Source organism: Pyxicephalus adspersus, chromosome 8, assembly GCF_032062135.1.
Source record: "Pyxicephalus adspersus chromosome 8, UCB_Pads_2.0, whole genome shotgun sequence".
Classification (NCBI taxonomy): domain Eukaryota; kingdom Metazoa; phylum Chordata; class Amphibia; order Anura; family Pyxicephalidae; genus Pyxicephalus; species Pyxicephalus adspersus.
Genome location: NC_092865.1, coordinates 27499375 through 27525354, shown reverse-complemented (window position 1 = coordinate 27525354; position 25980 = coordinate 27499375). Strand labels below are relative to the sequence as shown.

Here is a 25980-nt window from a genome sequence, read left to right as displayed (position 1 = left end):
GGTTTGGCCATAAAAACCATGTGCCTTTTTTTTCCAATTCTTAAACTGCCCATACTGCATGGTGAAGTGGAATTCTTGGATATCTCATTGTATCACACTATAGTTCATTTTTATTCGATCTTAGATGGTGTAGGGACTCCAAATGGAAACAGTGGGTACAAATGAGACATGACCTTACCTACGCATTGCTAGGTTTTTGTGAAAGCACATCATCTACACCATTTCCTCTACACGCTTCCAAAACCAGGACTTTTCATGTGCACACTAACTCTTTTTTAAAGACTCTACAACAGGGTCCTACGTGCCATACAATCTCTCAGCTTTACTCAGAACTAATATCCACCGATCCAGACTTAACTCCCATGTTAATAAATCCTCCTTAAACTACACATATCAAGAAACAGGACATAAATTACTTACATATTGGTACCAGGTACCAACACTTCTGCATCATTATTCACGTTTTGACTGGGACTGGTGTGTGCCAAAATGAAAAGAGACGAAGAAGTCTTTCGGGACAGCTAGTTCTACTGGACAGCACATTCTTTTTCTGTGGATTATGTAAATGGCCTATTATCTAATCCAAACTGAGATCAAAGTCTTCTGTCTGTTTTGGGGACATAGCTTAGTTGTGACACCTTTTTTCCCCATTTCTCCCCATGTCCACTTTTATCTTACTTGTCCCCTTCCTATGTTGCTCTTATTTACCCCCTCTGTCATTTTATTGTTTTGCATATATATTTAAATATATCATTATTGTACACCCATCCTCAGGAACCCCATGTCATGAGGCAATCTTTACTTTCCACAGCAGGAGCTGACTTAGTACCTCAACACTTCCTCAACACTTACCTTGGTTCTATTCCTTTCTTTAAAGAAAGCACATAAAACCTGAAAGTTGAGGAGGATATCAGTCTTTTGTTCGAATAACCTCAAACTACACCTCAAATTAATTGAATAATCCATGATGTACCATGCCAATAGCAACAGTATTCTGTAAATTTGTGATTATATGTATGTCATTCTGTTGAGTTAGTATTCTCTGTCCGAACTGCAGTGGATATTTGATTGCCTATGTATTACTTTGAGTTCTTACTTTCAATAAAAATAAAAAAAGAAAGAAACACTGCAGCACTTTTCTCTGCAGCCTGCTGAGAGGTGCTGGATCCTAATTCTCTGAGGAAGAAAGGAGGTTTAAAAACATGTTTTTGTGCACCCGTAATCTAATGGTTTGGTTTTCAAGCAGTTTAGAAATGGGCTTAATGACTGATCTCTATATAGAAAGGGTAACAAGTCTTAAAGAAAAGTTGTGGTCAATGAGGATTTTCATGTTGGGAAAAGCCAGATTCCTATTTATTAGATAATACGCTTAGACTTTTTTATGTCATGAAATTCAATTGATTTCCCTGCTGAGTTATAACATTGCAAGTATTCTTTGGATCTGTCTTATCCATTACTGATGAAGCCAATACTTTTTACTTGTCTTATTTCTTGTGTATAGGCTGTTTTGCTGGTGTTTTGGAATCGGTACAGAATGCTGCAGGGACCCAGCACAGCAGATCAGAGGAGAGCTGGCCAGCACATTAGGGATTTGGCTCAAACATTGCAGGCTGGAAAATATTCAGTAAAATGTTTCAGCTTTCACATAATAAATGTCTTGCTTTGCTCGCATGATGTTCTTCTTGCTGATCTAATCAGAAATATTGAAGTTTTTATGGCTCCAAAAGTAACCCTATTGTTTTGTGTGTATTAATTTCCATCACTGGTTAGGTCACTGGCCTTTGGTGGTCAAAACAGCATATGGATGATATGGATAATAATAAATACTCAGTCCAGGAGTATACCTCTCTAATAAAAGTATGTGTCCTGCCATTAATAATATCTCTTTCTAAAATTCTTGTTGCCTGTTTGGGATGTTTACATTTTTCAATATTCACGCACTGAGATTCAAAGGTCTGGGGTCCAGCTTTTGTTTACACTCCACTGCTGCAAGTCCATTTATGCTGCCTGTGCAGTACAGCACCGTTGACTTCTACGAGGCTCATCTACCATCATATATCCTATTAGAAAGTTATAAAAGTTAATGGAGCTGTACTGCGTTAGCTGGGGCAGCAGAGAAGGACTTCCACTGGGGAAATGCAACCAAACCCTGGACTGTTGCTCTTTGAATCTTGCAAAGTACAGAAAGAGAGAGGGTAAGTTAGGTGGGTGCAGAGAAGGAAAATGCACCTTATCCCTTCAACTACATTTTTAGTGCTTTGCCTGAAGTTTTACGAAGGTTTACTAAGTTCTTTGGTTAAGCCTTATGCTGCACACACATAATACATATTGTCACTTAGAACTTTTGCATATACTTATATTGAGAATTTCTTTGGAAGAGAGTTTTCCTTGAGAGAATCACTACTAAAAGAAGATTAGAACAACATAATAACACTATCAAAAAATATAATCGTATGGGAAATGTATACTGCAAGCAAATAAAATCATATAAAAGGACATAATAATAGAAAGAATGATGAGGTTATGAAATAAAGAAAAAACACAACTATACAAGCATGCATTTGATGAGAGCTCAGAATGTTCCCCTGGGAAAATGTACATAAAATACCTGCCTCTTTGTCTATGAAAAGGACATGGCAAATTGTTCTGCCGAGCTGATCTTAGATGGATGCGTTGGTATAGCAACAAGTACAGAATGTTTTTTCTGATTATAGCCCATACTGAACAAGTCATCTCCAAACACTGAGGTGAGAAAACCCCCTTTGTAGGAAAAATAGCGTGCATACAAACTGTTTCATCTGTTTCTAGAAATAGAGAAATGGAGAGATGAAGAGATGAGTAGATAGTAAAATAATGTTTGGGGAAGAGGTTTCAGGGAATGTTGAGAGACATCAGAAGACTCCTTATAGTTCAGGATAATTAAATCCATCTCTGTATTCTTGTGTTTGATGATCTGTCCCCTGAAAAGAAGCCCTGAATATTAAACAGAAGCCAATCTGCCTCAGTCTGAACATTCTAGCATTAGATTTTAAGAAAATAATAATAACAAATGATACAAAAGGCAGAGTTTCTATAAAAGGTATCTTCATTGAGGTGTGGATATAAACACCTCTATAAAGATATATTTTTTAAGTAGTAGTAAAAAAAAGTATTATTTTTCCCTAAATCTTTTATCCAGTTTCTACTTTAATAAATGTGTTATTTTGAAAAAGCTTATATAAAGGAAAAGTTGTGAAACGCAGCACTTGTTGGTTTAGATAAATATTTTTACATGACCATTTTATTGATCATAAAATATGGATGTGGCATAATTCTGTCAATTGGCTATATCCTTAGAGATTTCCCATCACTACATGTCCCAACAGAAAGTTTAGGGAAATCACCCCAGTGTAGCGCAGACCATGGATAAATAATTATGGGGTCCTAACTAAAGGTGTTCAGAACATACAAATTTGTATATTTTTAATGAGACAAGCTTTTCCTACGTAATGCTGAATTGGAACTCAGATTGTTTAAATTTAATTGAAGGCCAAAATAGCTCTAATCATAGTTAGAATCGACTCAGATTGTGGCTCTATCTGGCCACCACTAACATTTTCCATTATAGTCCAAACAATATTAAATGGCTGGATTTGGTCTAGACATGCCTTCCTATATATATTTAGTGCTCCTACATGATATTGCGATAGCAATTAGTTGCTGTTCCTGAGATACAGCTATGGTCTGCCAGTTTTATTTACTGTACCCAACCCAATCTGCACCCAAATGTGTGAAGGAGCTTCCTATAATAAAGACTAGTTAATACTGCTTCTTGGTCCTTGTGTAGATTGACTGGTCTTGTATCTTTTGTAGATTTCTACATCTATTCTGTACTTGGGTTCCTCCCACAGCTCTGCTTTATTGAGCACATTGATGAGTCACTGTTTAGGTTTGCAAATGCATTTGGTAAATATATTGATATATATGGATTTATATTCTTTGTGGCTATTGAGAAATATATTTAAATGAACATTTTTGTGGCTGGAGTTCCATTTTACGTTTTACTTAACGCCAACATTCTGTGCCCCACTCCAGCATGTTAAATGTTTAAATGTTCATTGCCTATGTATTATTTTGCATAAGGGTTGGATTTACCATTAGGCGAAGTACCTGTAGGTCTTACTTATAGGTGGCAGAGATGGGACCAAAGAAAATATTCTCTGTAAAAGGTTTGATCCTTGTAATGAGATATTCTTTTGGATATCAAAAATAGTATGGTTACAGGCACCGATGATGAGGATATGACCCTGAAGTAGGTAGATGCCTTGAAAAGGAAGTGGCATTGAAGGTCACTTTATGAACTGTCATTAGCCCACAATGATCCTCACAGTACATTGAAAATCCTTATGGTTTTGCAGTGTTTTATTTCACATAAAGCATTAGGACTGGAAATCCAGTAATTTCCACTTATGAACACCTGAATGAATGGAGGGGCTTAGCTGATTGAAAACCAGTCATGTGTTAACCTATTACCTGTGTGACAGCATAGAATATAGATTATACATTTGTGCATTTTCACTTCTCGGTGCCTTCCTGTCCACAGTTTACCAACCTCACATTATATTGAAATGTTAGTATAGCAATTTGTTAAAATCCAGGTTGCTCCGACCTTGAGACGAAGCAATATTACCTCCAACATTGGCAACCAGAGCTTCTGTAACTGAAGTGTATATAACTCACCACAGGATTACAGTATCCATAAAATAAAATAGGATTTCTGGAGGGTTATCTTGAGAGAGCTAGTCCCAGAGCTTTAGAAATTTAAGTCTAGATTTTCAGATAAGAAAGCAAAGTATCAAAGCCTTCCAGCTATAAAAAGACACAGGCTCTTTGCCATGCATATTAATGCAAACTATGCTTTATCCATGCTGTATATCTATTGAAAAGTGCTATTTTATGTAGCCGAAATAGGATAGAAAAAATAGCAGTTTCCTTTAAGTTAAAATTAGAGAAGCACAGTTTAACCCCAATTTCCAGAACATTCGAATTGTGAAGAGAAAGAAGATGTAGGTTTGTGATTAAGCAGTAGAATGCATGTAAAGAGCTAGCTTTAGGTCATAGAACCCATGCAGAGACCAAGTCAAAGAGGTCACCAGCTACATGCCCACAGTTATCTGACATACAACATGATTAGGGGCTAGTTCATACTGGCAGTGGGTTTGTGGTGCAGGTACCACTTCTTCACAACCCTGGACATGTGATCAATGACTTCTAATATTTAGTATTGGGCTTAGCACAGCTTAGTGCCTACAAAATTAAAGAGAAGAACCCAGATGCAAATCGGCAAATGAGAAAACCTCAGTTTTGTTGTTTTATTCACACCTTTGAACTGTCCTTTGAGATGCCATATTGATCATTGTACTGATGGCTATTGATGGCTACCCATAGAGAATGAATGGTGGCAGTGGGGAGTGGTTCAGTACCACCCACCGCTGTCCACTGTAAAATGTTAAAATGGTGGTTCAGAAACAGTGGCCAGGCAGCTGGCAAGGTGTCAGCCACCAAGATCTCTCTGGGAACTGCTGTTCCCCATAACTTGTCTGATCAAACCCTAAGACATTTCTCTCTATACTGGCTCTTAAAGCTGTTTGGAAAATATTCTAACCTATGAGGCAAAATTTGACTTTCATATCAAGGAAAATACCCCTGTGCACTTTAAATTTAAAATAAATTGTAGTTAAAATGAAACCAATAAAACCAAAATAAAGTAGCAGGGACATTATCATTGTGCTGCACAGAAGCTGTGCAGAGTAGAGAGCTGAAAGAGCGACCCAGCCAGCCCACCCACTAAAGGCTACCAGCAGAAAACTATAGGACGGCAGTTGACCAGCCCTAGCTGGTCCTTATTGCAGAAATCTCCTGCAAGTTCTTGCTGGAATATTGCACAGATCTGAAAGAAACAGACGTGGATCTTGTATTGAGACAATATTAGCTAAAAATTCAGAATTCCTAAGTTCTGTTTTTTCCCTCTTACTGAAGAGATAAAAATTCAGAGTTTCCAAGAGTTAGCCAAGCTCAGTGATCTGGTGGACTCTGCTAACAGCGTCAGATACAGCCATTTTCCTGTGCATTTGGAACTATTTGTTTTTAAGAAAGGAAATGACCACAATATTATATGAAGAAGGTGAGTAGCCTTTAGTTGTGTTAGTAAAGCTACTTAATATTCTTTGTGTGAATCCAACACATCCTCAATTAGAGTTGACAGGAAACACATTATTGCATTTCACATCCCTGATCCCCTTCTTGCTGTTCGCAGGCATCCATTTTGACACATAAATGTCATATACAATACATTCACTCCTCACAGGCCTGCTCTTGGGATGCCATTTAAAGCTGTTCAGACTTAACGCATTTCACTCTAGAGTACTCTTAGCCTAGTTTTTGAAAACTAAAGGAGAAAAACATTTTACCCATGATGAAACTCCTGCAGACACTATTCAAGAACTTATATACAAGCGAACTGAAACCATTGGCAGGGTACATACTTTATGTGGATGGACATTTTAGTAGAGTACTGTATTGTGTTGTCCAATAATAATGTAGAAAGTTTGAAGTTCAAGTGATAACTGAAATTAGTCAAAAAAGCTTTTTGGATGGCCTAGAATCCATCCTCAGGCTTAATAAAATGGTATATAAGTCATCTCCAAAGCTTGCATGTTTTATAACCTAATGTAGCCAATAAAAAGTATTACTAAAATGCTAAAGAAGAGAAAAAAAACTGCCAAATTTTGGCACAGATGGATGAAGCAGGAAAAAAGGTCAATGGCCCTGATTTATGAAACCTCTTCAAGGCTAGAGAGGAGACACAGATCCATTTTAGGTTTACTTGATCATTAGGCTTCACTGATGAAAGTGTATCCAGTCTTGGAGAGGTTTAATAAATCAGGTCTAATATTTCTGTCAAGGATTATTAGTAGGCATAACCAAAATTAGGTAGAAAAATACACATTACTGTGTAGTTTTCACACAAATTGCAAATTGCTGGTGATGCTTCATAAAATCGATGATCACCACTGTTATGAATGCAATAGTACTGGTTTGCCCCAGGATCAGGGGTGTATTTGAAAAAAAAAAAAAAAGCGGAGGCACAGTAAACGTGGCCGCCCCACTACACACCTGCCTATGTGTCCTTCTCCTAACCCTGCGGAGAAAGGACCGGCCAGAGCTGTGGACCACCAATGAATTCTTAGCAAAATAAGAGTGGGCACACATGCCCATTCTTGAAAAAAGTGAGGGCATGGCATTCCCACCAGTGCCCACCCCACTAAACCCTTACCCAGGATACTACAAATTCTGTACACACATATCTGTGCTTTTTTGGATTACGAAAATATCCTGCTCCACAGTCTGAGCCCCATAAAGCAAATAACTTAAATGACTAAAATATTTTTTGTTTTTGCTTGTACTAGACACTAATTAGCCGTTGTACACAATTGCCTTTTCTTCTCCCCTGCAATAAAACTGGAGAAAAGCATACCTACTGGAAATTAATCCAGAGCAAGAATCTCAGGGAAAGAAGCATATTAAATGCACAGAATCTCATCAGAATCCCGTAATATATTAGGTTGGCCATTTTTATTTTAACTTGAGTTCTGAATTATTGAGTTCTTCACGCTCAGAATACCAGTTTCTTTTCTACAGCAGTGCTATAATCTATACCTTTTTATCCTGTATCTATTCCTGCAGGGAAATGTCATAAAATCATTTATCCTAATTTTTCGAAGGAGGAAAAATGTCCTGTTTTTGCCGACTGGTTCTCACCAGAATTCATGGACTGCCGTGACAGTAAACTGCAATTTCTGATAAATAGTGGGGAGCTCCAGCACTGGGAGGCAATGGAATGGAATGCAAATAACAGTTATTTACAATTGGATAGGCCCCATAAGATTTGCAGATACATTTACAGCTGTTACTGAAAACTACCTACAGTTGTATTACCCGTGGAATTACAAATGGAATGTTAAACCCGCCCTATTAACAATAATATATAAGGCATTTAATTTTCTACTGAGCTTTAGCAATTATAATTACAAGTCTTAAAGGAAAGGCCATTAAGAGTTAAGAAAATAAAGTGTAGAACCTGGCAACTGTTTAGCAAGTAGGGACTGTACTGTGTTGGTCCTGTTTTCTATGGACCTGATTGTCAATATTTCAAATGTTAGTCTATTTTTTCTTACCTATTGGCACATTGATACTTGACCTACCTAAAGTACATCTAAAGCCATTTTTCCTTATTTTAGATAGGAGGTTTCAACCAGTTTTTTTGTTTTGCTTTCTGTTTTCCAATAGTTAGCTTTCTTCCTCATTTTCAGTGCTGTAGACTCAACAGTGAGAAAATGAGGCTGATTTACTTAAGAAGCGGAAATTATAATTATAAAAAAAATATATATTTTTTAAAGCTTTAAAGTCCTTTCCCAGATTTTTTTTTACCTTTCCAATTGGAAGCAAACCTTGTCCCCATTATACCTTTTATTCCTGTTCTGGAAGCAACTACATTTTTGGGTTTACTCTTCTTCTTTTATTACCAGTGACATTGGTGACCAGGACAATCTAAAAATATGTTGCCTTTTAGTTTTACTTCAAGTATAATACACATGGTTATGAGTTCTACCCATTAATAATGCAGATTTACAAAACTTTAGAAACATACAAACAGCAGTAAAAAAACTTCTTCTCTCTTTTTTTCTCCTCTGTCCTGTGGGCTCTGTCCAAATTGTAAATTAGGAACAAAACAAACAAGTAACAGTTTCTTGTGTTCTCTGAATAACCAATAATTCTTAGTGAATTCATTAACATAGATTCGCTTAATAAGTAATCATTGTTTTTTGATATCATAGGCGCATATATACAAGCACTACAAAAACAGATGACCAATATACTTTTTAAAATACAATTTTCATACATCCATTAAAGTTTCTCTTTAAAACCTGCAGTCATATAGTATATTGAAAATTACCTAATTATAAAAAATCCATTTTAAATGTCTATACAAGCTATGGACTTTTAAAAAAAATGAATAGGAAGGAAAAGAAAAGTCAAGAAAAAAAAGGCTAATTTTCCTTTAACAAGTTGAAGTTTTGATCTGCCAAATAAAAACCTTTTTATGTTGACTAAAGGTCATTTTCTGATTTTATAAAATTTTTAATATCAAGGAGCTGTCATGTTTCACTCAGCTATCCAGCTATGAAGAAAGGAATAAAAAAGATATAATTTATTGATATTAAAAGTGTCATTGATCTTAACTAAAACAAACCGCTTTGTTATAACATTAATACAGTTTAATATCTGCTGAACCCATGGAGCCATTTGCAAAACTACAAGTACTGATAATAGAATTTAGTGCATCTAATATTTGGTCTGGTCAGGATTTATGGGTAGAACAGAGCATATAAAATAATACATTTGCTAAACGTTTTACACTCCCGTGTGTCTTTTGGTGAAAAAGCTTGGTGCGAATTTTGTTGTAAATAATGGTAAGCTGTGTGAAAGTGTGAAAACTATCAGAATATTTCACATGAACGCTTTGTGCATTTTTACAACGAAGTCAAATTCCATTAAAATGTTTATTTTACAAAAATATCTTACTGTGGCTAAAAAATAAAGAAACAAAGTCCCAAAACAGTACTCATCTTTTCTATTCTCAAGTTCTACTACTGCAAATTGGTCTATTGCTTCTCTTACAGGTTAAAAGATGCCCTGTATCTTTCAACCCCTTCTTCCTGCAGTGGCAATGGGTAGTCTATGCACTGACATGGATATCTGTATTTTTTGCATCACCACCTGCAGCTGACCCTACAATGTAAAAGAGCAAAGAAAATGTTTAGTTTTTTTTAATAAAATGTTAACAAATGTGATTATCAGGGAAGTGCTGCTGCAACAGCACACTTTATATTATTATTTAATTATCAATATTCTTCTCACACATGTGCCCAGCTACTGACAGTGGCTTAGGGCCATTTCACACACAATTTCAAATAAATGGTTACAGATGGGAACCCTTTTTTGCACACGGCTGTGGCCCATCACTATGAGCTTCTCAAAAGTGACAAGCCACTAAAGATCCATTTGGCAGCAGCAGCAGCCGCGTGCAATTCTGGCTATCTGCAATGGGGTTTACTGCTCTTGGACCTGCAGAAGCAGTTTGCTGCCTCCCAGAAGCAGCCAACAACTCCATTTCACGTACCATAGACAGTATCTGTGGGAGCCAATTAACCTAACTGCATGTTAGGAGGTGGTATGGGAGAAACTGTCACTCTCAAAAGATTCATAGGGAGGACATGCAAAATCCCTGCATATAGCTTCCTAGCCAGGATTCGACTCCAGGACCTCCAGCACTGCCAAGGCGAGAATGCTAGACAAAGCCATTAGCTCCACCCTGCAAGCTTTAATTTATTTATTTTTTTTATGATTCTTCCTTATGTGTATCTATTGAAATCTCCTTATTTTAATGGTAAAGCTTTACCTGAAGTGAATGTTGTCTTTGAACATAATTTCTGATTGCAGGGAGTGTGCAAGCTATAGTTTTGAAAAACACAAATGACCCAGAAGTGTTTTATGAGCATACATTACCAACAAGCCAAAAATAGCTTTAATTAGAGAGACCAGAGGGACAGATCATGCCTGAAACTTATAATGCTCATTGTGGTATCATAATCAGCACCATAATAAAATGTTTTTGTTTTTTGCATGTATGTGTTGCTTTGCATGAAGAAAAAAATAATTTTGAACTCCTTTTGCAGTGGTATTGGAAGGAAAGTTCATGCCTTTTGGAACATAAGGTTTTGTCTGACCAGCTGTGTGCTTATGAGAAGGTTTAGTACATTAAAGAGGACCTTCCACATGCTAGCCAAAAAATAAAACCCACTTCTCCAATGAATTTCCTGTGTAATACTGAACAAATACATATTTATTAGTCCATGTAGATTAAAGTTCTAGTTCAAAGTTCTAGTCTTCCTCACTGTCCCATCATTTTGGTTTTTCATCATTTTGCTTTTCTCCTGAACTGCTATTTTAGCTCTTGCATAAGGGAAGCCATCTGTCTCTTCCTATCTACCTGATCAATCTGCAAGGCGTGACTATATTGGGTCTTGTATCTTGAACCTGCTTTACAACATACAAACATATATTTTTGAAAAATTTGGGGTCTAAAATCAGGGTGCGTCTTATACAATGGTAGTTGAATTTTCTTTACTTGCATGTCCTGCTTTTTCACACTTGTTGTTTTTGCGTGAATGGAACCAGTGGATGAAGTCCTCTGGGGACAATTTGACACCAGCAGGAAAAGTGAACTTACTGGTTTGTACCTGGGTAAAAAGATCCTGGGATAATGTGAAGATTGAGATCATTGTCAAGTCATTTAAGTAGTGTGGCATTTCAAATGCCATAGATGGAACTGAGGATGAGGCAATATATGAAGACAGTAATCGTCATCAGACACAGATGAGGACAAGCTAAAAAACTATCATATGGATGAGAGTTTTGACAGTGATGAGGAGCTGTATGGATTCTATGATGAATAAAACATGAGTTCAATAATTTTATGTATTAAAATTATTTTTTTCCAAATTTCGGATCCTAAAATTAAGGTGCGTCATATACTTGGGGAAATACGGCAATTTATATTTTTAACAGATGTCAAACAAAACAGGTGAAATCTTTCTAATGTGGAAATATATAGTACAATTTTTTTCTGGTTTTCATTTGCTATCTGTGTCTCCATATACTTTTAGCGAAAATTTCCACTCCCTGTCCTGTTTTGTCCATCAGACAAAACAGACAGTAAAGGGAAACGTTTCCAAAGTAGAAACACAGTTTAAAAATTAGCAACTGTTCTAACCATTCTCCAATCTAATTTAGACCCCCCAAAAATAAAAATGTTTGCCTAGGGTTTAGCTTCATGATTTAAACTAGTAGACATAAATTACTTTTATGGATGTTTTCCTTTCTATAATGCCTCTGATCTATACAATACTAGGTAGAGGTAAGGCATTTTTTTAATATTTAGGCACATCAGATGTTAAAAGTTACACTAGTCTAATTTTAGACTGAAAAATGGTATAAGAATTGGGTAATAAAAACTGTTCAGCATTTTAGCAAATCCAGTGTTCCCAGCTGTCCCTTTTAGCTGGTCACATGTCTATTGCCTAATTACTAGGTAAGTACTTATAGAAAAAATATTAGGCTACATGCATTATAAAGGATATTACAGATATAGTTTGTCAAATATTGTTTGCTTAGCTATGGGTAGCATAATATCAGCCCATAGGGAGTAATTGGGTGACTCAGAAGTTATTGGGTGCTTTGATCAGAAAGTATAGTCAGTAGCATTGAGTTCTTTGTGGATGGGATTTGATATTGTACTTAGGATTTCCTATTATAACTGAATGTCTTGTTTAGGCTCCCTTACCTTTAACTTGTGGGTCCAAACCAGAGTAATAAAACACTTTGGTCAGTTTAAATCATTTGCATTGGTATGGTTTTACATTTAAATATACCCTCTTTACTGCCAGATGGGAGGTGGAGCAGTTTATTTTAACTCTACCTAAATAAATATGTGGAAATTGACATTGTAGGGAGATAAACCTAGATCAGGTAGACATTCAACTCAATGCTTTTGTCAAATGTGAACACAATATATAGGTTATTGTTCATTTAGCAATTTTGTGTCAGCCATGTAGCGAATGAATTTACTGAAATAGCTGAATGTTCTACTGAATGTTCTTTACGGTTGTCTGCTTGAGGGAAACAAGAGCTGCCTGTTTAGTGTACTGGAAAGCAGATTCATAAATAAAAACACAATACTGAGAGGGGCATGAGGTCACTTATAGTTATGTAGATGTGATTGTAACAAACCCCCGAGGTGCTGGCTTCTGCAAGAAATAGTTACAGATCCCCCAGCCGGGCTTAGAATTTTGTGCAGGAGGTTACATGATAACAGCTGAGGCTAATACAGAAACTCAGGGGCAAGAATTTTCTGGTAATGATAGATTCAAGCTTTGCATGTTCAAATTTAAAATGTAAATCCACTAAGGACGGAGGAACAATAAGTCTTAATGTACCAATATAAATATATTTTAAACAATAAATAAAACATACATGGAAAATATTAACATTGCCATTCCACTAATGCATTTGTTTTTTACATTGATGATATTAGACAAGTAGTGATAATAATTAGAGTTAATGACTAATTCATTGCCATGGTGGTGTGTACAACTGAAATATTATTTTTTTATTGTTACTATTTATTAAAAGTTCTGCATTTCTTTGAATTTTTAACCTTTATTGCTTTTGCTTGGTTTGAGGACTGTTCAGGTAAACAGAGGCAGATGTTTAACTTTGTTAGGCTCTAAACTCATGGGATAAAATATTAAAGGTGAAGTCAGCACCTTAAAGTACAAATATTCATTACTCATTATTCCCCAGTATTGTCCATATTTACTTTTTTATTACTTTAAACCTGTACTGTGTAATTCCTCTTCTTAGCGAGAAAGACTTATCCTGGGGGTGCCAGAAGTGGAAGCCCAAAGTCTCTTCCAGTCTTCTGTAACCAGTGGCAGACATATCGTTGCATGGAAAACAGGAAATAATGTCTACCGATCTTACCATGTCCTTTTACACCTGGAAAGTTGGTGCATTTCTAAACATTTTTCTTGGAGGATAGTGTTGAAGCCTACCATGCCTTTTTTGAAGCAAGTAACTGAATTTGATAAGCTGTGGGCTAACGTGCTAGAACCCTTTTAACAGGGGAGACCTAAAAGGACAACTTTAATTTAGAACCTTAGGATACAAAAGATGCAGAGATGGACATAGTGAGCTGCAAAGTGTACTGATACTTTTTTCTGCTATGATTATTGAAAGTATTAAAGTTGATATTGACTAGCCAGAGTGGAGTAGTCCTTAGTTTATAACAATTGATGAAGGTCAAATCAAAAGCCATGGAAAGAAAGAGACTTTTTAGGCAACAATTTTAAAAAGAAAAAATGTAACTTTTATTTATACTTAATATACATTTTTTTCTTAAAATAACATAATGCCTCCTATTACTAACAGGGGTCTCCGAAAATTACATCAAATAGTCAAAACATCCTAAAACTCATTACAATAATCTCACATATATCATATTTGACGCGTTTCCTGGACTTTGGTCCGCTTCTTCAGGAATTATCAGTGAGATCTATGAATACAAATTATGAATTATTAGATACATATATAAATTAACATATTTATATATATATAACTTAAAAAAAGTTGTTCATATTAATAACAATATGCAATATTGATCTTAATATTTTATCAAACCTCCTCTAAATTATCTTATGCGAAATGATGGAGGTCACTGATCATTGCTGTTGTTGGTTTTCTTAGCACCTGTTTTGACACATTTTACTATACAGTATATTTCCAAAAATGAATTACCCACACCACTCCCACCTAATCTTACCAAGGCAATACAAAAATAACGGGAAAATTTAATTCTATAAAAAATGTGAACTATTTTTAAAAAATATATATGGACTTACTATATTGTATAAATTAATGAAATTTTGAAATATATATATATAGATAAATATATGTTAACAGCTGAACTCCAAGCAAACATCTAAATACATGAAAGTGATAAGAATTATTAAAATAATAAGAATATAAGAGACTTCAAACAGAAGTCTATTAAACTTTTATAAGTGGACCTTAGAATATGTCTATTGAGTTGATAATGAAATGGTGTCATGAAAAATCCATATTTCTTTCAGTTTTGCTGACTAGAACAGCTCACTAGAGACACTTGTCAAAATCTAATTAATGCAGCTGTCAATACATCTCCAGCCTTAGTCTACGATGGCATTTTCTTTGAGAGTTATCAATACAGCAATAAAGTCAAACAACTTAGTCCTCAAACTCTCAGTAAACCCAAAACTTATTTCTGTATGATAGACACCAATTTTGTATAATGTTTGCCGTAAAGGTAAAATACCTGGTAATCTTGATAGTAGTTTGGACTTCCTTTTTCTTGGGTACAGGGCTGATCTTCCCTCCACAATATTGCCAACTGTCTAGATCATGCTGAGGAACAGCTGTATAAAGTTCATTCTAAGAAAAGTTGTTTTATATAAATTCTTGTATATCAAGAATAAAAACGTCAAGATACCTTTTCTCAATGAAAATATGTCGTTGCTGCAGAATAACGGACCATGTAGGGCAAAGAACATAAAATTAAAAAAAAGGTATTTCAAAAATTAACTTCTTGCAGAAGGTTAAAGGGGGGTTTACATGCACGTTCTGATGTGTCCATTCTAAGCAAACCAACAAGTTTACTTTAATCTCCCCATTTTTTTGAGGATACAGTTATCTTTCCTTTGTTTCCCCACCCCTTGTATGAAGGGATATGTGACTAGATCAAGTGGGCTGTGAACTAGCAGTGCAGTTACCACTTGCTCAACCTAGGTAAGTATTTGAACCTACGGACCCCTAAATACAAGGAAGAAACTTCCCCTAGAGTGACGTCATAATGACAGAATTTGCCCACTCTTCCATTGCAGGTCTGTGATGGGAGTGTGAGCGGGTTATGTCCAGAGATACAACCTGTCCACCGCCCTGAGCCTGCGATCCATACGGGGGACATGGTCTGCGGCTCTGAATCAAAATCATCTGGACACTCATTCATTTTAAATGATCTTGGTAGAGGTAACAGCTGGCAAAGTGTAAGTTCCTAAGAGCTACCTGGGAAAGACCTACCAACAAATCACTCCCCTGTAGCATGCTTCCAACACAAAAATGGACCTTTTTAACCTCTCCCTGACCCCCTCCTTTTCCTTGCCCACCTACCAATTATCTCACACCCCACTTCTCCTTCTAGCATTTTCCTTAACCCTTCCTTTTCTTGGGAAATCCTTGTCACCCTGTGGAGCAGCTTCTGCATCTATTCGTTTCCTTATTGGCTCCGGGCCTTTCTTTCATGTGAACTAACTAGGGATGAGTGAGCAAATTTATTAAATTCAGTCTTGCGGTGAATTGGGCCGTTCCCACTTACCAAACATGTAGGCGAGAACGGCCTTTGTAAATTCGTCTGGCGAGACTGAATTTTTGGGACCTGCAAGACCAATCAGGTGAGCAGAGCTGACTCTTGCAGCCCTTTACTAGTTGTATGTGTTATTGGATAGAGTTTCTCTATCCAAGAACACAGGAGTCCTGTGTTCCTGGATAGGGAAACTGTATCCAGGAACACATACTACAAGGCGACAACAGTAATCAGGGGATAAGGTTTCTCTATCCAGGAACACAGTGTGAGTCTTGGGGCTGGCTGCTCATGAATGAATGCAGCGTGGGAAAACTCCTCTGATTTTTCGCACGGCTGTGTTTATTCAGAAACGCAAGCCGCATGACTCACTCTGAGAGGAGTAGTATCGCGGCTGCATTTTTGAATGGCTTGCCCTCTTTCTGACCTGTAGTGCCCAGGCACCGCTCACTGACAGGAGGATTCCCATGGCTGTATTTATTAATGCAGCCCCGATAATCCTCCTATACTGATTTCTGATGGTTTCGCAAAATTTCACCGAAATTTCGCAGACCCATCGGAACTTCAAGTTTTCTTGAGAATGCCAGGGGCATTCCCGCTCATCCCTAGAACTAAGCCTCAGTAAAGTATATGCATTTGTCTGCATTCAAAAGATCTGGTATTTTTTTCTTTAGGGCCCAGACTCACCATAAGTCTAAACCGGTGTATTTTTATTTCAATTCAGTTTGAAAAATGTGTGAATCAAATGTGAAAGCTGCATGAAGGGGACAATTGTGGGGAGCCACTCTTGGATTGCTTGACCCTGAAACAGCTCTAAACCTGCAGATTTAATGATGAAAGATTGTAAGGAATTGAAAGGAATGAGGTTCTTTATAATTTCAACAAATTACAACTGTGATATTAGTAAGTCCTAATAACCTAGAAAGTGATACATACATTACATTTCACTAAGAATAGGCCCCCCTTTCCTCATCAAATGTTGCAGGAATGTGGCTATACTAGTGGTCTAGTTACTTAATAGTAAAACCAGCTTTGCTTTAGCTTTTCATGCTTTGCATAAGTCGCCCTTTTATCACTAGCAGCATGGTCAGGGGTCACTTAACCTCCATATAAGTTTTACATGATTAAACAAAATACCCCACCAATATTGTCTATTCTAATAACGTAGTGGGAAGTGTTTGGGTGGTTGCCCAGCAACCACACTTCCTAATGAGAAAAGGGCCATGGGTACATCGCAGTGCCAGGTTATCTCAGGTACTTCATGAAGAAACAATTCTTACCTGACTATGATCCTTGGAAAATAAGTGATTGTTTTATCTAATGACCTAAGATTTGTGTCTAGCTGAGGTTTAGTCTGTTTAAAAATGATAAACTAAAAAAATAAAATTAAAATTAAATGAAATATTGTGTATATATATATATATATATATATATATATATATATAAAGATGGTGACTACATAAGTTAACTATACAGTTATCTATGGAGAGCAGAGTTGTCATCCTAGTACAGGATTGCAGGAATTTACCCCCTTCCTCTTCTCCATACCATAAATAAAGTAGGTTCGGCTGCCCTCAAAGACAATTGAAAACAATGTAAATGATATCATAATAGCACAAATGGAGCATGCGTAGTAAAGTATCACCTCACAAGGAAGTTAGCATCCACAACTTTTAGTATGCTCCTTTCGAAAATATATAACAAAACACGTTAAATAGTATATTCAACAAACTCAAAGGGTCTAATTTATAAAAACGCTCCATAAATGGAAAAAGGTAGACTATAACTTGGTGGTCCAGCAAACCTTGACTAGATCTGGTCCAGTATTGAAAACATTTGCCAACTAATAGCAAATGATTTTTAGGAAATCCATTTTAGGTTGAACGAATCACCCAGGTTTTTCCGTGATAGTATATCTTCTTCAGTCTTAGACAGCTTTATCAAATCAGGCCAAAATGGACCTAGTTTACATGCTGTCAAGGATGTAAGAATTTTATGTCCCCAACACCCATATGTAAGTACATATGACTATAAACATGCTTGTTGGGTACACAAATATAAGAAAATGGTTATTGGTCCTCACCATTAAGTACCACTTAACATGCCAGACTGGGGGCAATTATTTTAGGGGCAGATTTCCTTTTTAACTGTAAATCGATGACCTGTAAATCCTTTTAAATTCTCACTCAAGGAGAGATTAGCTGAACTGAATCTATTCAGAAGAGGTGTTTATAGGGGGGATATGTTTTCAGACACAATCTTTCTAAGGCTTATTAGGTTGACAGTTAAAAAGAACCGTGGCATTCCTATGGCAAGGTGGTGGGCATAGTTTACCCCAGGTACAACCAGCTGGAGAAAGATTTACCCTTTCTTACACAGCCACGTGGACTGATATCCCACCTAATTGTGTTTGTATATAATGCCAATGTCATTGGGGAGCTAGTATTAGGGTTACAATTGATGGCGTCTACTGCTGAATTTCTATGGTGAGCTGGTAAACATACTTCACCCTAGGAACAGCCAGATGTAGGCCTTGCTTACAGAGCCAAGTAGATTTATATCCCACCAAACTGCGTTTGCATCCAATGCCAATGTCATTGGGGAGGTGGTATTATTGGTATAGTTGATAGAGCCAACTTCTGCTCAGGGTAAGTAGAAGCATTGATGTCACTTCAATTTTCATGTGGCTCACATTAAGAAACTTCTGTTGATAGGGAACATCTTCTACAATGTGCAATTGTTTGGTCAGACATTTTCATACTTAGTTGTTAATCCTACTGCTCTTTAAATCAATATTTTTATGTAATATGGCTCCCCACAATAAAGATGGAGTTTATACAGATCAACCATGCTATTTCATTGATACAAATAAAGCCTAAGTGACGTACACAGATTTCAGCCCATGTGTTTCTATGCCACATATGTATTAAGCAGTGACTGTTGTTTGTGTATGTCTGTAAACAGAATATTAGGTCAGGACTTCTTCAATGTTGGTATAATTGTGATTGTCACAATTGTTTATGTTCTGTTGATTTCTAAACATTTCTGATCATTTCTGCAGAAGGAAACCACTTAAAGACTGTTATTAGTACTTAACGAGGCTTATTTGTACAGTTTAAAATCTGAGGGGGTGGACACTATAGTGACCCAAAGTCACACTTGTGTGCCTTTTTTTCTAAATGGCTATGTTTTGGACTGGCAATAGGAAATAACAAACATATTTAATTTTTTTTCATAGAAGTCTTACAGTTTATTCTTTTCCTAAAGTTTTCAGTGTGTACACAATTATTTTTTTGTATTTAAATCTTAACTCTCAGCTATAGGGATAGAATGAGTTAATGGGCCTGATTTAATAAAGCTCTCCAAGGCTGGAGAAGATACACTTCCATCAGTGAAGCTGGGTGATCCATCGCAGTATCTTTGCTAGGTTTATATATCTGGCTACATTTTGGGGAGATTTACTCCGCCTGGCCATTTTTCTTATTAGCAGGTGGTTGTGAACGTCTAGTTTGAACCTATACTTGTATTCAGATATATAATAGCATTTCCGGTAGGAATATTTATACCACAGTTAATTGCTAGCTTAATAATAATTGTGTCAATAAGGCTCTACATATAACACTGACAGCTTGAATGTTTCAAAAGAATTTCCAAACCCTCACCTGAAGTTCTTCTGTGAAACATCTCAATTCTGTCTTTTTATGCACTGTGCAGTGAAAAGCTGTCACAGTGGTGACATTAGAAACTTCTGCATGTTGCTAGTTGTTGGAGATCCAGAAATAGCAATAAAGGTGTTCCCGAGCACAATTGGATGAGTCTTAGTTGAGTGTTTCATTTTGATTTATTTATTTATTTTGGTGGAATACTCTTCTACAACAGTTTGTCATAATAAACCTCAAATAAGCTCAGTTCAGGTATTTAAAACAGGCAAGAGTAAAGCTAAAATAAGTCTAACTTTGCATTTTGTGCACTTCTTCATACTGCTATAAATAAAGTATTCTGAGAAGTTTAAAGTGTAGCTAATATTATTTTAGAAAAAAATGTCAGCAGACAGGTTCATTATTGCAATTGACATGTGATGTCCCTTCTTCAGTATGGAAATCTTACCTGCCTTTTCTTAGTCTTTCTTTCAATGTGCATGTACAGCTCAGTGCACGATGCCTGGTATCCTGGTATACCCACAGATGCCAGGAATTTTATTATTTATTTATTATTATTATTATTATTAATAAACGGGATTTATATAGCGCCAACATATTACGCAGCGCTGTACAATCAATAGGGATTGCAAATGACAGAATAATACAGACAGTGACACAGGAGGAGAGGACCCTGCCCCAAAGAGCTTACAATCTAGTAGGTGGGGGAATTTCACACACAATAGGGTGGGAGATATGTAGTGGTGGGAAGTAGTGGTGGTTTCAATTGACAGAAGAAGACGTGTAGGCAAGTTTGAAAAAATGGGTTTTGAGCGCTCTTTAAAATGAGCAGAAAGTAGGAGCAAGCCGAATAGGACGAGGAAGACCATTCCAGAGAGTTGGAGCAGCTCTAGAGAAGTCTTGTAACCGTGCGTGTGATGAGGTTAGGAATGAATGAACTTCCATGCACACTTGTGTAATTACATCATTATACTTTTACCTGCCTCTTCTGCAATAAAGGAACCTTCCTTCTCACAGTTTTTAATAATTAAGTTTAGTTATGTTTTAAGAAGGTCATTACCTAAAAATGCAAAGTTTAGTTATGTTCAGCTCCCCGGATAAAACAATGAGTGATGCTTAAAAAGATATTTGATGAAAAATGTAAGAAATGCTCACTTTTCACCCCAGATTTTGCAGAGCTCGTCTACCAATTGAGGTTATTGGGCCTGCTCATAAGATTATTAGAAAACTAAATAACCCAAATTCTATAAGAATGCATTCTTGCACATTGATGGAGAGACTTTTCAGAGAATTTGAACCTGTGCATTCCCAGAATCCTGCAGCGAAGTCTAGGTGTATATAAGCTGGGGCTTGAAGTGTGTGAAGAAGGTCTGAAGAGTGACTTGAGATGGAATGAGCTATGTTTAAAGTTGAGCTCAGCTTTGAAACAGATTGGGGTGTTGTAAATTTTGTAATTCCACGCAAAAATTATCACTACCAAAGTACAAAGTGTATTTACTCATTACAAGTTCCTCGTACTGCAATGGGGCATCTTGTGAACTGCAACTTACACTGCTGGCCTGATTTTTTAAAGCTCCCTATGGATGGAGAGGATAGACTATCATGGGAGAACCTGGTTGATCCAGCAAACCTAGAATGGATCTTGTCCAGAAAAGCAAGTGCCTAATAGCAAATGATCTTTAGGAAATGCATTATAGGTTTTCTGGATCACCCAGGGTTTCCTATGTCTCTCTTCTCCAGTTTTTGGGAGCTTTAATAAATTAGGCCCAGTGTGTTTAGATGATATTCCTGTTTAATACTTGTTTTAAACATGTACATTAATAAAGCTTGTGAATATATTGGATATATAAGTATAATTTATTGGATCCAAAAAAATCCCTCAGGTCTTAGGGTAACCCATTTTTGTTTTTCTATTTGATATATTATGAATATATATGGGAGAAGGCGTTCCTGTATAGGACACATCACGCATTGGACTTGAGAGTAGCATGTGAATATATTGGATATATAAGTATAATTTATTGGATCCAAAAAAATCCCTCAGGTCTTAGGGTAAACCATTTTTGTTTTTTTATTTGATATATTATGAATATATATGGGAGAAGGCGTTCCTGTATAGGACACATCACGCATTGGACTTGAGAGTAGCATGTACATTTCTCCTGACCCCATGCTTTACAGTTCTGCTGTTATATATCACTACCAATATTCTCAAGTAGTGAGTTTCAGTTGTTATTGTAAAATTATCTAAAAGAAAGCTTGTTGTGATTTTCTCTATATTTTTACTTGCTTGCTATATTGTATTGTCATGATAATATTTTTCTTAAAGAATTGTACTTAAAAAATCAATTGCAATACAAAGATCCCAAAGGATATGTTGTTTACAGAAAAGTGTGTTGACACAGCTCCGTCTTTTAAAAGAATGTTGTTTGCGGCCTACTTGTAGTGATTGGAGCAGTTTAATACTGCATCTAGACAAAGAATACATTTTTATGTTATAAAGGCAAGGTCTGTAGATATAAGAAAATAACAGTGCCATTGTCCTGCACTACTAAACAGTAAACATTTGCAAGTACTGTATGTATGTAATAGGAATTCATTTTAATCTGCTGTATGTGTTGAATAAGCCAAGTAAGACAAAATGGAAAATGTTTGATCATTTTCATGGAAAAGGGTCATACAGACTTTTTGTTCACATGGTATCATTTTTAAGAATAATTTCTGTTTAATAATAAATGTGTATTTCTTCTTTTTTTTAAATAAATCAGTCAAATTTGTGTGGTTATCCTTTATCCATGTTATAATTTGAGGCTATTTGAAGTAAGTCACAATTACATTGGCTTACTCTGTAATGTTAAATACTCTTTGCTGTTCATCTAAACAAATTTTCCAATCACAGCACTGATTGAATAAAAAATGGTCCTGCTGATTGTATATGTACTGTGACAGTGATTCACATTATTATGAAAAATAAAATATTATTTTGTTAAATAATATACAAAAATGATTATTAGAACACACACACGCACATCAATACTTACAAAACTAGTAATACATCTAAATGATAAAATTATGTAATAAATAGTTTTAGATTTTCAATTGTACCCTTTTTTCTACAAAATGGTAAAAATTGAAGGTACACAAAACTGTGACTGTGTATAAGTGTGTAGATAGATGCATTTTAAAAATATAGGGGTTAATTTTAAAAAGGTGAATATGACATTCAGCCGACTTTCTCTGGTGGAGAATCTTCCATGTCCTTTTTGTTTTCAATGGCAGTGATAGATCCTTCACATATAATATTTGGTAAATGTCAGATTTAGTGCTTTATAAACAGACCCTAAATTTTTAACGTCTTTTTAAGTACCGTCACCTGGAGGGCACTCAATATCACTTGCTAACATTAAACGTGGCAATGCTCAATACTGAGTACTTCCGTGTTCATTCAGAAACTGAAGAAGATTTTAAATACGACTCTAGTGTTTACTGATCTACTTCAGTTTTCTGAATCAACATGGAAGTACTCATCACTTATTCAGAAACTGAAGGAGATAATTAAACATGAGAATCATATTTAGTGATCTCCCTGTTTGTCATACTGAAGTAAAATGCGGAACATTAGACCTGCATGAAGATTGGAAGCCAGTAAAATTGCCAATAAAGCCTGGGGGAGAGAAGCATTGGGCAAGGATGTCAGTAAGGGCACTCACTTTTCTTGTGAATAGCTATGACTGATGACTTATAAGTCGCTGACCATGAAATGCCAGAGTCTGGGAGGCTGCTTTGCTATGAGCTCATGGTTTTTGCATTGGCTTTAAACTTGGAGCCAAAAAGAATGCAGCCTTCGTAAACATTGCTAAACCAGTCTGCTGCAAACACTTCTGCACCGTCATAAACAATATGGCAGTGGCAGTAAAAGAATAAAAAATAATGAAATAAAAACATTATGGGTTTTGCCTACTTAACTAAAAATATCAATCCCAAGTAGACATGTTGTCTTTCTATATTTATTTAAATGTAGGAAAATCATACAATTCCAAGTAGATAAACTTCTGTTTTGGAGTACCGAAATTAATTAATGACTCTGTCAATAATTCTGTGAATTTAGTATCAACTTTATACATCACAGATTACGGTACTCCTTCAGTCAATGCATTCATTTGCTGTCCAGAAGAATGTAAACATATTTGTATAAGCATTATCCAGAATTGGCATCTGCTTCCTGGTCTGAGTTTCTAGCACATAAATTACACATAAAATGTCATGTAAATACTGCTACCCATACAATACAAAAAAAAAAAAAAAACAAAAAAATAAACATGTGGGTGGGGAAGATTCATGATGAACAGCATTGCAGTAGTGATGTATAAGCATTATCCAGAATTGGCATCTGCTTCCTGGTCTGAGTTTCTAGCACATAAATTACACATAAAATGTCATGTAAATACTGCTACCCATACAATACAAAAAAAAAAAAAAAACATGCTGTGCCTCTATTAGTTACATAGGCACCAGTGATAAAAAAAATTGTTAGAAGCTAAGCTGGGCAGAGCTACTGCCATTGTGTTCAGCCAATCCAGAAAGGGGTCAGCTAAGGACAACTGTCCCTGTCTGTCCTCTTGTTGAATTGGCTGAACAGTACACAATGACAGAATCTTTGCCCAGCCTATCCACCCAAATCTAGGCTATTTAAACCTTTTTTTTAGATAATAATTCTGACTTGGCCTTTGATTTGTAATCTGGTCCAACTTGGATGAATCTGTCCCTTAGCTCTCAACACCTATATCCAATGTGCATGCAAACCTATATTAAAACTGCATGCAAACACCTGTAAAAGCATTTGAAAACACCTAGCATTTAAAAGCCTAGCAGTTCCTGCCTGCTACGGTTCCCAGGTGCCTAGAGACTGCCAGTAGGCACCCAGGAGCAGTAAATGCTGCATTTTGAGACACAAAGAAACACAAAAGTATATTTAGTTCAACTTTCCTGATCCTTTGTGCATAATAGGGGTATAAATTTTAAACACTATGCTATACTCAGAAACATTGGTTGGCTCATCATCTGTAAACTTTTATAAGCTATGGTTTCATTTTTTTTTTTTTTATACTGAGCTTTATACGTACTAGAGACTAAGAATTACATATTTAATAAACTAAAAAATATGCTAATTTTTTTAAACTCTAAAACCATGTCTGCTCTCTTGTTTAGATAATCGTTGGAGAAACTGTAGTCTTTTGCCTACAAGTAGCAACAAAAGACTTCGAGAACCAGGAAAAAACCCTTTTAACTGGAGATTGTTGCTATATTAATCCACTGGTGCGCAGAACCGTCAGATTTCTGGGTAAGAGAGTTTTTATTACTTTTATGTTCAATTTTAGAAAATGTACTTCTGAGATTCTTTGCCCTTGAATATTTTTATTGTTAGATCTTTTATCTTTAGTACATGTATACATTATAGTTTGACATTTGGACATTATTGTTTTATATGCTAATGATATACTTTGGGGAAAATTTCATCTTTTGTTCTACAAAAAGATTTAATCTGTACAAAAATAGCTGTGGATATAGACTTCATGTTTATTATAATGGAACAGAGTATATATACTTTACTTTCCATGAGAAATTCCAGAAGCAGTGAAGTACAATCAGGTCTGAAAAAGGTTACTAACCTACCTACCTAATATTAATATTATTATACCTTGGTTTACAGCAAACCGTATAAAAAGTATTTGTCTTTTAACTGAGAGGTCCTCAGTATGTATTTGAAATATATTTATAATAAGCTAGATTCTAAATTATTTTTAAGGGATCTTATAAATACTCTGCTTCTAGCTTAATCTGCTATTTTTTGACAAAAGAAAAGCTTGAGTATTATAGTTCAGTTTCAGTTCTAATAATCCAATGGATAACAGAAATAACATTTTCAGTAAAATTCTTGATCATTACATTCTTATTCTGCTGAACTTGCAAATGATAATTACTTGACTTTCTCCCAAAAGAAAAATTGAAAGCATAGCCAGCTTTGTGCATATAAGAAAAAAAAATACTAAAGCAAATATAGCAAACCACATTCTGCTACTGGAATACTAGCATTTATCAACATTATATGCTTAAGGAGGAACAAAACTGTTTTTGAATGGAGTAGGGCAGGGTTTGTACTCTTGTGGGGGGCACCTCATCCTATAACACAAGTGCGTTTGTAAAGGAGAGGAGTCTGCTGAAGTAATATGGAGATTATTTTATCTGTTCTGCTGAGGCTACGTACAC

The 25980-nt window shown here is 35.9% G+C and overlaps 1 protein-coding gene across 3 annotated transcripts in view; it reads left to right on the top strand.

Annotated features, from left to right (window-relative positions):
* Positions 1-25980, top strand: part of PLPPR5 (phospholipid phosphatase related 5) — a 126998-nt gene that overhangs the window by 28980 nt on the left and 72038 nt on the right. For all 3 annotated transcript variants that reach the window (XM_072419844.1, XM_072419846.1, XM_072419847.1), the window contains exon 2: positions 24922-25054. In XM_072419844.1, the coding sequence (XP_072275945.1) occupies positions 24922-25054 (133 nt within the window). The remainder of the gene's footprint in view (positions 1-24921; positions 25055-25980) is intronic.